This window comes from Miniopterus natalensis, chromosome 17, assembly GCF_054644295.1.
Source record: "Miniopterus natalensis isolate mMinNat1 chromosome 17, mMinNat1.hap1, whole genome shotgun sequence".
Lineage (NCBI taxonomy): Eukaryota > Metazoa > Chordata > Mammalia > Chiroptera > Miniopteridae > Miniopterus > Miniopterus natalensis.
In genome coordinates this window covers 31,109,435-31,124,666 of record NC_142097.1, presented here as the reverse complement: position 1 = coordinate 31,124,666, position 15,232 = coordinate 31,109,435, and the positions used below count along the sequence as shown (strand labels likewise).

The 15,232-nt window shown below is 46.8% G+C and overlaps 1 protein-coding gene across 1 annotated transcript; it reads left to right on the top strand.

Moving 5' to 3' along the window:
• The first annotated feature begins 3,259 nt into the window (after window positions 1–3,259).
• C17H17orf67 (chromosome 17 C17orf67 homolog) lies at window positions 3,260–14,402 on the top strand. The gene is made up of 3 exons (XM_087825638.1): window positions 3,260–3,314; window positions 4,141–4,241; window positions 14,286–14,402. The coding sequence occupies exons 1-3, from the start codon at window positions 3,260–3,262 to the stop codon at window positions 14,400–14,402; spliced, it is 273 nt and encodes a 90-aa protein (XP_087681764.1).
• The last annotated feature ends 830 nt before the right edge of the window (window positions 14,403–15,232 follow it).

The following is a 15,232-nucleotide window of genomic DNA, read 5'->3' as shown; positions in this document are numbered from 1 at the left end:
ACTCTTCAGTCCTCGGGCTGACATTCTAACCACTGAGCCAGACCGGCCAGGGTGATATTTATTCTTTTTTGAAGGAAGCTTCTATCAGGACCCTCTTATTAACTTAGATCCAATAGCTTGGACGCGCTAAGCATCCCAGCAAAACCCGGTGTCAGTTAGCTGTGGTCAGAGTAATGCTGCGTAACAAACCACTCCTAGACCCAGTGGCCTAACATAAGAATGCTTTAATCTCAAGGATCTGCAGGTCAGTGGCAACTCTGCTTCAGGCTGTGGTAGCTGGGGGTCCACTGAGCTGGGCTGGGCTGGCTCGAGTGGGTCTACTGTAAGCTGCACCATGTGTAGACTTGGTTCCTTGCTCAGGTACTTTCCATGTGAGTTAATTCTGAGGCTCAGCTCCAAGGGGCAGTAGCTATCTGGGGGAATCTCTTTTGGTAGCGATGGCAGGAATGCAGAAGGACACATCTCACTGTGCAAACATACTTTATACCCCTGTTTGTGTCATGTCTGCTACCCTCCCATTGTCCAAAGCAAGTCACTTGGTTGAGCCCAAGGTCAAGGGGCAGGACTGAAAAGTCATATAGATATGCGGTGGTGGTGGTGATGAATTGATGCTAATAATTCAATCTACCACAGCTTCCCAAACCCACAGCTGCCTGCACACTATGCTTGTAAATTAATGCTTGTATGTGTGCATATGCAGTTTATGGAGTTACTGTTATAAAAATGATAAAATAATTATATGTACATTGTAAAAATATAGAGGTTATAGGCTGGTGGGAGAGTTAGACAGTAAAAAAAGATAAAACAACTATTTAAAAGGATGTTAGAATTTATTTAATTGATTCTGGACACATTATAAGTCTCTTGGGACAGATTCAACATCTTTCTGTAGTTAAAAAAAAGATGTTTCCTTGTCCTTGAAGTTTCTTAAACTCACAGAATTTGAAATCATGTCTTATTCTTTTAAAACAGTATTCGGTGTGACAATGTCGAGAGTTCAATATCAGCTTTATCACTGGCCCTTAAACATCTTGGCAATTTGAGAATCCCTTCTTTAAAAAGATGGGAAATCCATGCAAGGGAAAAATGTTAATTATGTTAGGATCCTGTGAATATGGGTGGTAGCACTCTTCCTTTGTATTTTCTCAAATGTCATATCGGCAATGCAGCTGTCCTAGGCCTGAGCATCTAATGAAGACCTTCCAATGAATTAAAATCATAGGAAAATAGTCTTTGGCACTGCAGCACCATCTCTTTCCACATCCAGTGGATTCCCGGGGATTTCCTGCAACTTCTAGAATAGTAAACCTTGGTGGCCTTGAGTTTCTTTCTCCTGACCTGGGTTGTCCCTGGTTCTGCTCTTTCCTCTGCCACCTTGTGGATTTTTGGGGGAATTGCGTCTTCTACTGTGAGCCCTCATTGATCTGGCTGCTGCTTTTCCTGGGAAGGAGGGTCGGGGGTAGAAGTGAATTCTCCCCACCAGAGTGACACTCAAGACAAGGTGACTTTGCTTTTTCTGTTTTCTTATAGTCCCCCCTTTGGGGACAGTGTCCTCAGGGGCCCAGCTGAAGGGCTTTTGCATGACCCTGCCAGTATCACACCTGAAGGGCCCTCTCCATCGGAGACCTTGAACCAGCATCCCAGGATGGGATACAGGCCCCTGACTTTCTGCAGTAGTGCCTCTCCAATCCACTAGAGGTTCCCTTTTTTAAAAAATTATGAAAGTAATACAAGCTTACTCAGAGCTTGCAGGAGGAGACAGATTTTATTTATTTATTATTTATTATTATTTTATTTTTATTTTTAAATCCTCACCCAAATACATTTTTTCTCTTGCTTTTCAGAGAGAGTGGAAGGGAGAGAGAGAGAGAAACATCAATGATGAGAGAGTCATTGATCAGCTGCCTCCTGCACACCCCCTGCTGGGGATCAAGCCCCAAACCTGGGCTTGTGCCCTGGATGGAACTGTGACCTCCTGGTTCATAAGTCGATGCTCAACCACTGAGTCACACCGGCCAGGCAACGCATGATTTTTTTTTTCTTGCTTACAGGCCCTTCAGACTATACCAACAGAGTGGGCAGAGCATTTAGGTTTAATATCAGTGACACAGCATTAGCATAAACTCAGACAACGTCAGACAGAGTATTTTCTTCTGAGCTGGCAAAGTAACTACAGAAACATCAGGTCACTTCTCTGAATTGAGAATTTTATCCCAAATAAATGCTACATACCTTCCAGGCATAGTTTTAGAATATGTTTAGTAATTCCTTTATGTGATATTGGTAAGCGACTGAAATTTAAAAGGACTTCAGCTTGCTGAGATTTTACTGTCTTTGTAAAAATAAATGTGGAGTAAGGCTGCTTACGGTCTTATGACAGCATATCGCACGAGGCCCTTTTGGGCTTTAATAGGAAGAACACCAGGCTTTAAAGAACTTGGCTCTACTTCCGCATCCATAATGTGTGAACTTGGACATGATTTCACCTGTCTGAACCTCGCCTCCTTATTTGTAAAACGGAGATGGAGAATGGCGAGTAGTAATAGCTGCCTTGCGGTTCATAGCTTATCCTGCTTTCTAGTCATACCACACGAGACAGGTACTCTCATCTCCTTTTCACAGGAGAGGAGACTGAAGATCAGAAAAAGTAAGCGACTTAGCGAAGGTTACATCACTAGAAGGAGGTGAGGCCAGGACACGAACCCTTGTCTTCCTGGCTCCAATGTCAGCTAAAAAAAAAAAATGTTTTCCCCCATCTTTATTACGCCCCTTGCTGATTTCCCTGCCTGCCTCTGAAATGACTGGGAAAGTCCAATTAGATTGGTGAACGGCGTTGGGAAAATGTTATAAAATAGGCAAATGTCAGAGATGACGGGCTGTCTGTGAAACAGGAGGCCACACACTGAGGCTGCAGGTGGAAACTCAGAAGGCCCGGCTGGCGCGGGCATCTGCTTACGGGACATGGGTCTCGCACGCTGCCTTCCAGATTCAAGCTCTGAAAGTCACATTGCAGGCGGATAACTTCCTGCCCCAGGACGAGCGTTTACAGGAATTCAGAGGAAAATATTTTCGTGGTCATATTAAAAACTCGGGGTCAGATGCACTTAGCATCACGCCGTAAGCGCTGTTAGTGAAAGCGTAAACACGCCGTGGGCCGGACACGGCTTCCTTCAAATACGCCGGCTCTCCGGGGGCCATCCATCCATCCGGCGACAGGCGACAGGCGACAGGCAGCAGGCGGAGAGCGGAGCCGGGCAGGATGAAGGCAGCTCTGGCGCTTGTGCTCTCTCTCGCCCTGCTGGCTTCCTTCTCAGGTGAGCGCTCGACCCGCTAAACTGCAATAAGTCTATTTTCTGCTTTGAAGGTATTTTTTTCATTGCAAATAAGATGTATATTATTTGTATAAGTACGTATAAATATATAAAAGTTCAATGATTTGTTTTTCTAAGAGTGGGCTCCCAGAATTGCTATCATTAGGGATGAATTCTTTTTCTAAAGAATTCATTTCTAAAGAATTCTAAAGAATTCTTTTCTAAAGAATTTAAGTGTGTTTGAACGTTAATTCTCAAAAATGCTGATAAATCTTCAACTTAGAGTTCATAGGAGATCACAAAATTTGGTACACTTGTATTTGATGATATCTTTTAGAGTTTGTGTGTGAGTATCAAAACATAATATACTTTTATTATCACAATATCTTCTTTGAGGGACCAAGTTGAACAGATGATCAAGTTGAACATAATCTTGTCACGGGGTATCTTCCAATAACAACTTTAACTTGATCTAGTGTATTGGGGATTTTAAAAAATCCCACAAAGCGAACCTAAGGGACAGGAAACACATGGACCAGAGAACTAGAGAAAATATGTTTTAAAAAACACGTAATTAACACCCACTTATAAAGGAACGGGCCATTGCAATGGGTAAGGGGGTTTGAGCTTGCAGGACTGGCTCCGAGGCAACCATATCAGAAACAATTTAGAATTCCTCCCTGAGCCGTCTGGAATGCCTCGTCCCTTGGGACGGCCCCTGTGAAAGAACTTTTGTGTTTTGACTGAAATTGAACTTGCTAATCGTTTGCCTTGCACTGTGAACTCCTGTGCCCCGAGGGTCCCTAAGGCCCTGTCCTGACATTTGCAGGGGCCTCCCCGATCCTGACGGAAAAGCAGGCCAAACAGCTCCTGAGGTCCAGGCGCCAGGACAGGCCGAGCAAACCCGGGTTCCCCGACGAGCCCATGCGGGTAAGTGCTGGGCCCAGGCTGTGTGAAGGGAGAGTTCGGCCATTTCAACGATCCCTCAATATGAAACCAACCCGGGCCCCGGTGCCAGTCCAGCGGGGGCTGCGGGATCGGGGTTCTGTTATAGAGACTCAGGCGTAGGTGACCTCAACCTTTCACCCACGCCTGTCCTCCTGGGGGGTGGGGGACTGGCTTCCTTCACCTACCGCTCACACAGTATTTAAAATGCAAACAGTGGGGCCCTGGCTGGTGCTGCTCAGTGGTTGGAGCGTCAGCCTGAGCACCGAGGGGTGGTGGGTTCAATTCCCCGTCAAGGGCACGTACCTGGGTTGCAGATTCCATCCCAGGTCGGGGCTCTTTCACATGGACATTTCTCTTCTCCTCCCTCCCTCCCTGCCACTTTCTCTAAAAAGCAATGGAAAAAAATATTCTCAGGTGAGGAATAAAAAAATAAAATAAATAAATAAAATGCAAACAATGGGGCCCATGGAGTCTGAGTTGGCTGCTGGGTGTCACCTCTGAATGGGGTGCTAGGGAGCTGTGCCCTGCAGCTGGTGCCAACCCCACCTTCTCCCTCTCAGCTGGTGCTGAGCAGGCTGGACCAGCGTCCTTGGCCAGCAACACCTTCCTGGGCAGGCAGAATCTCTGCTCCAGCAGCCTGGGGAGGGTTCTGCCTTTACCCTGTGCCTCAGGTTGGTCTTTGGCTTCAGCTCGGCCCTGTGGGTTTGTGGTGTCCGCCTGCCGAGTCTTTCTGAACCAGGGCCCCTCTCCTGCCTCCATCTCGTGACTAGTGGTGGGTGTCACTAGAACCTGCCACGCTGGGCCCCGGCCAATCCGGGCCTGGCTTGTCCTCCCCTCTCTGGTGGAAATAAAGACATTCCAGGTATTTGTCCCATCCTGGGTCGAAGTGACCCAGGCACAGTTAGCTTGCCTGGGAAGCCAGCCGTGTTTGTGCTCAGGCTGGTCTCTCACCCTGTGCCCACTTCAGCCGGGCTCCGGGCTCACCCTCTTTTCTTGTGTCCCCAAGTCAAGGTCTAGAAGGATCTGTAGCAGCATTTACCTTCACTCCCTGCAGAATCATGTGGATAATCTGATTAGTTCATTTAAAAGGCTCTTATTAAATTGCAATGATGGAGAATGCTGATTGCCTGGGTTCGAGTCCCCCCCCCTTCTGTAACTGTAACCATGGGGATGTCTCCTCACATTTCTGCACCTCAGGACCCTCATCTATAAATTGGGGTTAGCAATAAATATTATTACTTACACTATTATAACAGTAACTAACAATGTAAAACACTACTTTATGAGCTTAATATAAAGTAATCCACAGTAAGGCTCTTAAAACAGTATTCAGCAACCAGTAATGACTTCGATGAGCATGAAAGACCAGGGACTGGGGAGGTGCAGAGGCTTCAGACAGTGGCCTGGGCTTCGGCTCAGAGGTGGTGGCAGACACAGAGGACTGTGGTACAAAGTGGTTTAGAAACGAATCAAGGACTTCAGGCTGTTAGGGGTGGACATGGCTGTTTCCTTTGGTAGAAGGAATCAGAGGTGGCTCAGATTATCTCAGTGCAGGGAGGAAGGGCACTGGGAGGTGGGCAGGGGCAAGGTCAGGAAGGATCGGAGTGCGATGCTTTGTCTGGTGTTCAGTAGAGGACATTGGAGGATTTTTCATGTGGGGGAGGGCAGATTGGGGCTGTAGACAGATGGTTTGGGTAGCAATTAGGAGAGAAGAGGCCCTAGATTGAAGTCCGAGGACATTAATGCTCAGAGGTGGGCAGAGGAAGAGGACCTGAAAGGCCGAGAAGGAATTCGGGGAGATTTAGGGGTCAAGAGAGTGTGGGGTCAAGCATGGGTTAGGACGGGGGTGGGCATGAGGGTGGGCAGGATGCCTGGCTCCAGAGTCCCTGGGGCTCTAACTGGCAAAGGCAGGATGGCGTGGTTCCCCATGAATCGAGGGGCCTTAGACTCCTAACTCCTTGGTCCCTGTGCTGTAGGATGTGAGCCCATGTGGCAGTTCTACCTGCCAGCCCCGACCTCCCCTGTCGTCCACTTCTGACCTGGACTCAAGTATCTGGACTACATGGAATGAGGACGATGGCCAGCGAAGGTCCTCTGAGAGCCAGGTTGGAAGGTCTGGCTGTCACAGCGGAGCTGACTTTCACTCCGTACTCAGTGGGAGCTGCCAAAGGACCGTAAGAAGCGAATGATGGGATTAGAGCTGGTTTTCAGAGGCTCAGGACACAGCCTCTGAGATGCTGGCCTTCAGACACCCATACGCGGGAAATGGGAAATGACACTTTTGGACACGCTAGTGCACCTCCTTGCCATGGTGCCCAGGAGGCAGACAGGTGGGCAGGGAAAATAAGCAGAGGTAGTGATCTCTGGGGACAGCCTGTGCCCTTGGGAGCTGAGCCCAGAGACTTGTGTGCTCACCACTAACTTGAAGTTACCGAGAGGTGACCGGTTAGGTTATTTCATTCTGCTTCTCTCGTTGGAGGGACTGTGCAAAACAAAACCCTTTTTGAGAGGAGGCGGCCACTGATGAGGGTGAATGAATGGTACTTTGGGGAGGTTTTGGGGATTCAAAAGGAAAACAAGTGTGCACATTCGCAGTAGCCTCTCCCCAGGAGTATCTGTTAAGCAGTGTTTGTCATTTTGATGCTTCGCTCAAACACTGGCAGACGTTGGCGTCTGTGGAATTATAGGCTTTTTAGAAGCTGGTTCAGGGCTAAGACTGTTTTGACCGAATATATTTCATCGATTCACTGCAACAAGTGTTCTTTTCTGACCATGTGGCGGGAAGGACAGCGTGCTAGAAAGATCGTTGGCGTGCCCTGCCTTTGGGAAGGGCTGGCTTGCGCCCAGAGGAGTGTGAGCACCTTGTTGGCACCCTAGATGGAGGAAGGGAAGGGCCCAGGTTGATGGGGAGAGAGAGCAATAGGGAGACATGCCCTGGGGAAGAAAGCAGGAGGGCTTCTGAATGTATGAAAGCAGCTGGGAGGAAGAAGATGGGAGGCGGTGTGTGTGTGTGTGTGTGTGTGTGTGTGGAGGGGGGTCAGAGAGAGAGGCAGGTGGGAGGGGAGGGGCTCAGAGGGCACTTGGCTAAGGAATTCCCTGGGGGAGGAAGTCGCTGATACATTTATTTTATGGCAGTGCCTGGCATTGAGTTCGAAGTTGTTTTCTGCTTTGTGCCATTTTTATTCCCTGCAACCCCGAAACCTTAGGGAAAGTCTGCGAGACGCAGCAACCTTGCATTCGTGGTTCTCTGGAGGAATGAGAGATGGCGGGGTATGTGGGTGAAGGTGGTTGATGAAAGACGAAGGAACTCACTTGTGCCTGGAGACTGTGGTGGAGAAACGGCTATTAGATGAATTTAGGAGAGACGTGGCCCCCAAATCCTCAGAGATTTGGGGGAGTAGGGGTCTAGATGTGACATGAATGGGATGGGTGCCCCAGAATACTGGGACTGCACTGGAACATCCTGTCCGGGGACATCTAGGTTTCAGCTCGATGGACTTCAGGTTCTACTTTAGGACTTACTAGTTTGGTTTCATGAAGACATTGTGGAGAGTTCTTGGGTGTAATGAAGCCTCAAGATCCTAATGGAAGAAAAAAAAATTGCCTAGGGAAAAACTGATGAAGTCAGGACTGTGTGGAAAGAAGGGCTGGGTGTGTGTTTAGAGGGAGGCAGGTGGAAAAAATATTCTGAGCTTTCCCTGAACATTTCCTCGGTCGTGACTGTGCTTGTGTTGATTTTCAGAGTTTGGGTCTAAACTCTTACTACTTAAAACGTGGTCCCAGCCCTGCCTTTGGGCAACTTATGCTCCAACCACCCAGAACTTCTCACTGTTTTTCAACTAGACCCTCCTCTCTCTGCTGTGAGCACCTTCTGTCTCCCATCTCAGCATCTTTTCATAGATGATTCCCTTTGCTTGCAATACCTTCCTCCATTAGTTCTGCCTGCTACCCTCCTCTTCATTCTCCATGTCACCTTCTCTCTTTCTCCTGAGATGACCCTGGCTTCCGGATACTCATACAAGAAACAATACTATATATTTAATAGGTACATCTATATGGATATACATGCCTAGAAAAAGGTCTAGAAATACGATCGGTTGAATATTAACTGTATCATCCCATTGAGGAGACTGGGACAGCAGGTGGCGCTCTTGGAAACTCTATATTTGATATTTGAATTTTAAACAACAATAAATGTTCATGTATTAGTTGTATAATTACAAATAATAAAAATTTAAGCCATTTATATTTATTATAAAAAAATTTGGAACAAAGAAAGCATCAAAAGAAGAAAAGGAAGTCAGATGTAATCTTATTTCCTCTCCTCAAAGACAACCTTGCCATTTTTGATGTATTTCTGTCTAGTCTTTTTGTGTATATTTTTAAAAAATGTGATCATACTCTACCATTTCATCTCCTGATTTTTCTCTTAATATTATAATGTACACACTTCCTCATATTATTATAAACTCTTTATACCACAATGATACTGAATTACCCTGTTTTGTTAGACAGTTGGATCATTTCCACTACTTTTCTGTTACAAGCACCACTCTGAACATTTTTGTTCTAAAGTGCTCTTGGTATTTTTAATTATTTGCTAAGGATATCGTCTCAGGAAGTAAATTACGGGATCCAAGGATCTGAATAGTTTAAAAGCTTTTAGTATATATCATCCAATTGCTTTCCAAAAGGTTACAAAAACACATACCTCAATTTATTCTCTTGTCCTCCATGAGAGTGTTTCAGTGGAGGTTCTAAGGTAAAACCTTATGATGGGAGATGATTATGGTGCCTTAAGTTGGAGACCAGTTGGCCATTCTGGGGCGGGATGAGTGGGCTCAGTGAGAGAGAAATAGGGGTCAAGAATGATACGTAGGTGTCTATATGGACATGTTAGGGTTATTCACTGGCATTAAAAACCTACAGAAAGAAGCAGGTTGCCTGGAATGATGGGGTATTTGAGCTCTTCTCTTACAGTGTGGAAATTCTTTGTGCTTGTTTCTTCCACTCTTGTTTACCAGGCTCTCTCTTATTCATTTGTAGAGATTCACCTTCAATAATGCCTTTTTTAAGAGGCCTTCCTGATGCCCCTGTCCTCCCATCACGCATCAGAGCATCCCTCTGGCATGGCACCCACAGCACAAGATTGCTATTGACTTTTTTCTTTTTTAAAGTCCGTCTCTCCTACTAGGCTGCTCTAAACTACTTGAGCAGATGGGCTGTTTCTTTCACTTCTGGGTCCCCAGCACCAAGCACAATATTTGACATTTACTGAATGCTCATTATACTTATTTCCATCCCTTTCTTTGCTTCTCTCCCAGGGAGACATTTGACAGGACATAACTCTCCTGCAGAACCCAGAGACTGTTTTCCTAGAAATCTTTTCTTTTGCCTCTCTTGAATTCATTAAATTTCTCTTAATCGTCTCAAATCTTAGGGAAGAAATTATTTGCCAACTGCTGGGGCGAAGCATGGAAATTCTTCAAAAAGATGACATCTCAGCTAAAATTATGTCTTTCGTAAGCACTTGTGTGTCCTGGGAATACGCTTTCCGTTTTGGCCTGTCTTCCTTTAAAGAATGTTCTCATTGGGCAAGTATAAATCATATGAGCTTTATTATAAGTCGTCTTTGCAAAATATGCTTTCATGTTTAGCCCCTTGACAAATGTACGTAGTCATTCCATTACCCTTTTGTTCCCCATGATCTCAAAGAACAGTTCAGAGTGACTGAGATGTAAATAGTGCTCATCACTGATCTGCCTTCTCTCAGGGCTAAGCCTTCAAGTGGCCCAGTGAGGTTAACTTCAGAGCCACCCTTCTGCCTAGGTGACTACCTTGCTTTCACTAATGAGCAAAATAATTCCTCCAAATGCTGATGGACCTTCAATTCCATGCAAATGTCTCAGGCAGAATTTTACCCTCTTGTTCATTCTTTGATAGATTGTTGGGTTTATGATTCTCAGCTTAGATCAAGTTCCGGCGGGTGTTGAATTTTTATCATCTCACCCATCTCTGCTCTAATTACTGAGAAATTATTTACTTCCATTATTACCCTTGGCATTGGACGTGGAGCACAGATATTGGTTTTTGTTTTGTTTTCAATTTTTTTCCCCTTGGAGAAAGGAATCTAAAAAAAAAAAAAAATTAAAATTTGTTTTCCATCTCGCTCTTCTTTCTTGATCCAGGAACATTTGAGATGAGCATTAATGCCGGGTCATTTCTAACTCAGCCAACACAATTGTTGAATTTGTGGTTTTCAGCAGATTTGCAGTTTGGCTTCTCATCTTTGACTAATGATTGCTTGTAGGCCTTTGTGGCATATTTATTTTCCTAACATTTTAAATAAATAGTGAAATGTCATGGAAACCGGTGCTTGTTTCTTTCTCTCTCTCTCTTGCTCTCTGTGTGTTTTGGTTGTTTTTCTGCAGCTATGATTTCAGCTGCTATTCAGGAGTGCGAAATACACATGTTCGCTTGGACTGGGCCTCTCTAATGAGCAGACTGACACAGATGTCGGGGAACCTTCCAAGGAGGATTTGAGAAGATTATGGAGAAAGAACAGTCAATTCATTTATTTATTCACTCACTGGTATATTTCTCCAGTGAGTTTTATTGAGGTCCTATTATGTGGCAAGCACTAGATATACCTTGGTTACTACCATCAGAAAGGCAGGTGGATGTTGGCTGAGTGGGGCAGGGATTAAATGAGTAAGAATGGAAATGAGTATGTAATTATAAAAGATGTATAAATGCCGTATATCAGTGATGACATTTGTTGGTATCACCACCGACAACATCAGAAAAGTCTTTAAGTATCGGAAAGCTGCTAGGGCTCATGGGAGTAAACACAACTTTTCGAAAATTCAAATTTCCCCTTGGAAGCTTGGATTTTATCATTTTGGGACAAGTCCTGTCAGTTGTTTTCCTCGAAGGGACAAGCTCACTCTCTTCGTTTTCGAGACGATGTCTGCCAAACACGCACATAAAGCACAGCTAGTTCAGTCCTTGACACCAGCAATCACTCAGGCGCTTTTCCTCACGAAAACCATTGCACTTGCCCTTGCGGCCTGCGCTTCCTGCTGTGTCACATTGACCTGGCCCCCGGGGTGTTCTTCAGTGAAACTGACATTTGAAGAACATTTTACATTTATTTATCTGTTTTATACTGTGAGTGTGACAGTGAAGGATACCATAACTTTTTAATTTTTATTAATTTTTTTTTTAATCCTCATTTGAGAATATTTTCCCATTGCTTTTCAGAGAGAGTGGAAGGGAGAGAGAGAGAGAGAGAAACAATGATATGAGAAAGACACATCAGTTGGTTGCTTCCCACACGTGCCCCGACCAGGGCTGGGGATCGAGCCTGCAACCGAGGTATGTGTCTTTGGCAGGACTCGAACCCAGGACCCTTCAGTACACAGGCCGATGCTCTAACCACTGAGCCAAACTGGCTAAGGCAATTTATTTATCTATTTATTTGAGAGAGAGAGAGAGATCGATTTGCTGTTCCACTTATTTATACATTCATTGGTTGCTTCTTGTATGTGCCCTGACAGGGGATTGAACCCACAACCTTGGCCTATTGGGACAGCACTCTAACCAACTGAGCCACCTGGCCAGGGCACAATAACTTCCAGGATGGTCGGAACCAACGCCTTGACTTCTGCTAGGGCGCCAGTTTTATCCATTGATGCACAGGACCAGAAAGCAACTAAGGAATGTCTTAGTGTTATTCTAAAAATAGTTGTGACCTCAAGGGCCCCCAGGGCAGCACAGACCACAGACCACACGTGGAGCCCTCTGCTGCAGTCTTGCATTCAGCAGGCATGCATGAAAGGTTTCCTGTGGACCAGTTCGTGGGAGCGACGCACAACGCAACAGCCTCAAGACAGGCTCAGGCCTTTCTTATCTAACAGTAGCCAGAATCAAAGAGGAGAGAGAGCGCACTGAAGAGACTTCCAAAAGCGTTCCAGGATGAAGGTGAACCGACGAGACAAGGAAGAATCCAAGGCTGACAGCCCCTAGTCACGAAGGGGAAAGGGGGGGCTGTGGTTCCCAGACAGGGAGAGTGGGGCCCTCTGGGGGCTGTGGCCTTCAGGAGAGGGAGACAGCCAGCCTGCTCTGACCCCTCGGGGAGGGCCCAGGGGAGCAAACGCCCCGGCCTCCCTCCTGCTACCCTGCCGCCTCCTATGTCATACCCAACTGGAAGCCCCTGGACAAGGGAGTCTGTGTTTGCAGTCCATCTAGGTCAGCCTCTGCCTGCACCGGGCCAGGAGAGGGCTGAGAACAGGGTTAGAGGGGCAAACGGGGACAACTGTTTTGGCAAGGAACTTTATTTGTATCATTTCCTTGAATCCTGGCAACCCAATGAAATAAGTGCTAGTGTCACCCCCATTTTGCAGATGGACAAATTGAGCCTGGATTATTGGTAGTCTGGCTTTGAACCAAACTCTGACCCAGACCTCTTAGCCTTTCCACCACATCGCCCGGCAACCAGGTAACATGGGTTCCTTCAGCGCACTGGTGCTGGGAAGTCTTTGTTCCTTATTTACACGACTCTGCACTGCCCTCTTGTTTCCCCCAATTATTATTCTTCAGGCCCAGAGAGGGCAGGACAGGGCAGGATTCAGTCCAAAACTCACAACTGTGTCCAGCGAGCCCCCGGGGGATCATTGCTGGGTCCCCTGAGGAGCCTTCTCACCATCCACTTCCACCTTGGCTGCCCCAGAGTCGCCCTGCCCAGGACATGGGGTACATTTCAATGAGTTAAATAAAAACAATCATGATAACTCAAACAAATGAAAACTGCATGGGTCCTGGGGGAAAGGAAAAAAATTCAGGAAAATTGGACACCTCGTAATTCATTCATTTGCACAGTCATCATTAAACATTTTGTATTTTATTTATATTTTTTCCCTTAAAAAATATTTTTTAATTTTCAAAAATATGCTTTTATTGATTTTTAGAGAGAGAGAAGGGAGAGGGAGAGGGAGAGAGAAACATCGATGTGAGAGTGAAACATCAATCGGCTGCCTCCTGCACGCCCCCTACAGGGGATGGAACCCAGAACCTGGGCATGTGCCCTGACCGGGAATCAAGCCAGCAACTTTTCAGTGCATGGCACAATGTCCAACCAACTAAGCCATACCGAAGAGGGCAAAGTCTATTTTATCTGACAATAGTATAGCAAATTCAGTTTCCTAATAGTTATCCCTTGCCTTTTAAAAAAGATGATTTTACCACAAATGCATGCAGCCATAACTAATGTATTATTAGTTGTGCATGTCTTGAGCTTTATAAAAATGGTGCCACACTATGTCTTCTTGGACTTGCTCTTTTTTACTCAACATGCTATTTCTAAAACTCACCCATGTTGTTGTATGTAGCTAGAATTCATTTATGTTCACTGCTGTATAATACTCCACGACGTGACCCTGCTTTAATTTTTTTATCCATTCTCCTGTCAATGGTGTTTGGCATGGTTCCAGTGTTTTGCTACTACAGATTTATTGCTGCGATGAATAACTTCTACACATTTCTGTTCTCAAAGTGACCATGGGCGTCAGCACTGGCTTGGAACCTGCTAGAAATGCAAATTCTGAAGCCCCACCCCAGACCCACAGAATCAGAGACTCTGGGGGTGGAGCCCAGCAATCTGTGCTTTCACCAGCCCTCCTGGTGATTCTGCTGACAGATAAAGTTTGAGGAGCACGGCTCTAGGGTGTAAACGGGGAGTGAGATTTCTGAATCTCAGGCAATCAATTGTTTCCCACAGTGGTTGGTCTGAGTTACACCCCATCAGCAGTGTCTACGAGTTTCCATGGGTACCCAGCCTCTCAGCACCTAAGGTTGTCAGATTTCCTTATTTTGCCCATTGAGTGGGTCTGTCTGGCTGGTCTCTACAGAGGCATGGGCGTGGCGGTTCCCCTCCCTGGGCCTGGCGATCTGGCAGCGCCCTGTCCCATCAGCAGCTCGCCGTCACCGCGGTTAAAGCCTCTCTTCCCCGTGGGTCTGTTCCGACAGGAATACATGCACCACCTGCTCCGCCTGGAGCGCCGCGCCGAGGAGCAGTTCCTGGAGCACTGGCTGAACCCCTTCTGCAAGCCCCACTGTGACAGGAACCTGGTCCATCCCGTGTAAGGGACTCGGGATCGGCCTCCGGTACGTTCCTTCTCCTGGGCCTTCTGTTTCGGGGAGACATCGGTGGACAGCATGTGCATGGGCTCAGAGGCCGTCCAGAGCACGACGTTAGGGGGACAGCTAGTTAGCTGGTTATGGGTTGGGGGGTTCAAAGAGCAAGGCAGGAGAGACAGGTGGCAGCCAGGTGAAGAGGGCCTGGTCCCTATTGACTCACCAGGAGATCCCAAATAGGGAGGGACGTGACCCCATTTGTGGTCCAGAAAAGGTCATTCTGGAATATAAGTCACAGAAGTGTGGCTTGTGGAGGCTTGGGTCTGTCCAGGTGGGGGCAGCGTCCATGAGCTCAGCCAGTGACATCCATCACCATCATCACCACTGTCACCAGGATCAGCAGCTCCTTTACTGCCTTCCCACAGCCCTCCAGGCTGGGAATGTGCCTGGACCTTTGTGTCTTCCCTCTTCCTCTGGGGTTAGTCTTTGGCACCCCCCGCCCCCCACGTTCCCTGCAGGCCTGCACACCCCGCTTGGCACCGTGTTCCTGCACGAGGCTGTTGCTTCTCGGTCTGTCTACCTCTACCTCCCTCCCTCCTTTCCAAATCCTCTTAGATAAGATAGCAAATCCCTTCAGAGGTTAAGCCTAGTGAATGTCATTCCTCCTCTGTAGCTTGTGTGCACGCAGCAGGACAGGATATAATTGGGCAGTTTGTCATCTCTGGTTAAGAAGAGAAACCTCGCCTGGCTGGGCATGGCTCAGTGGTTGAGCTTTGACCTAGGATCCAGGAGATTGTGGTTCGATTCCCGGTCGGGGCCCATGCCCGGGTTTCCGGCTC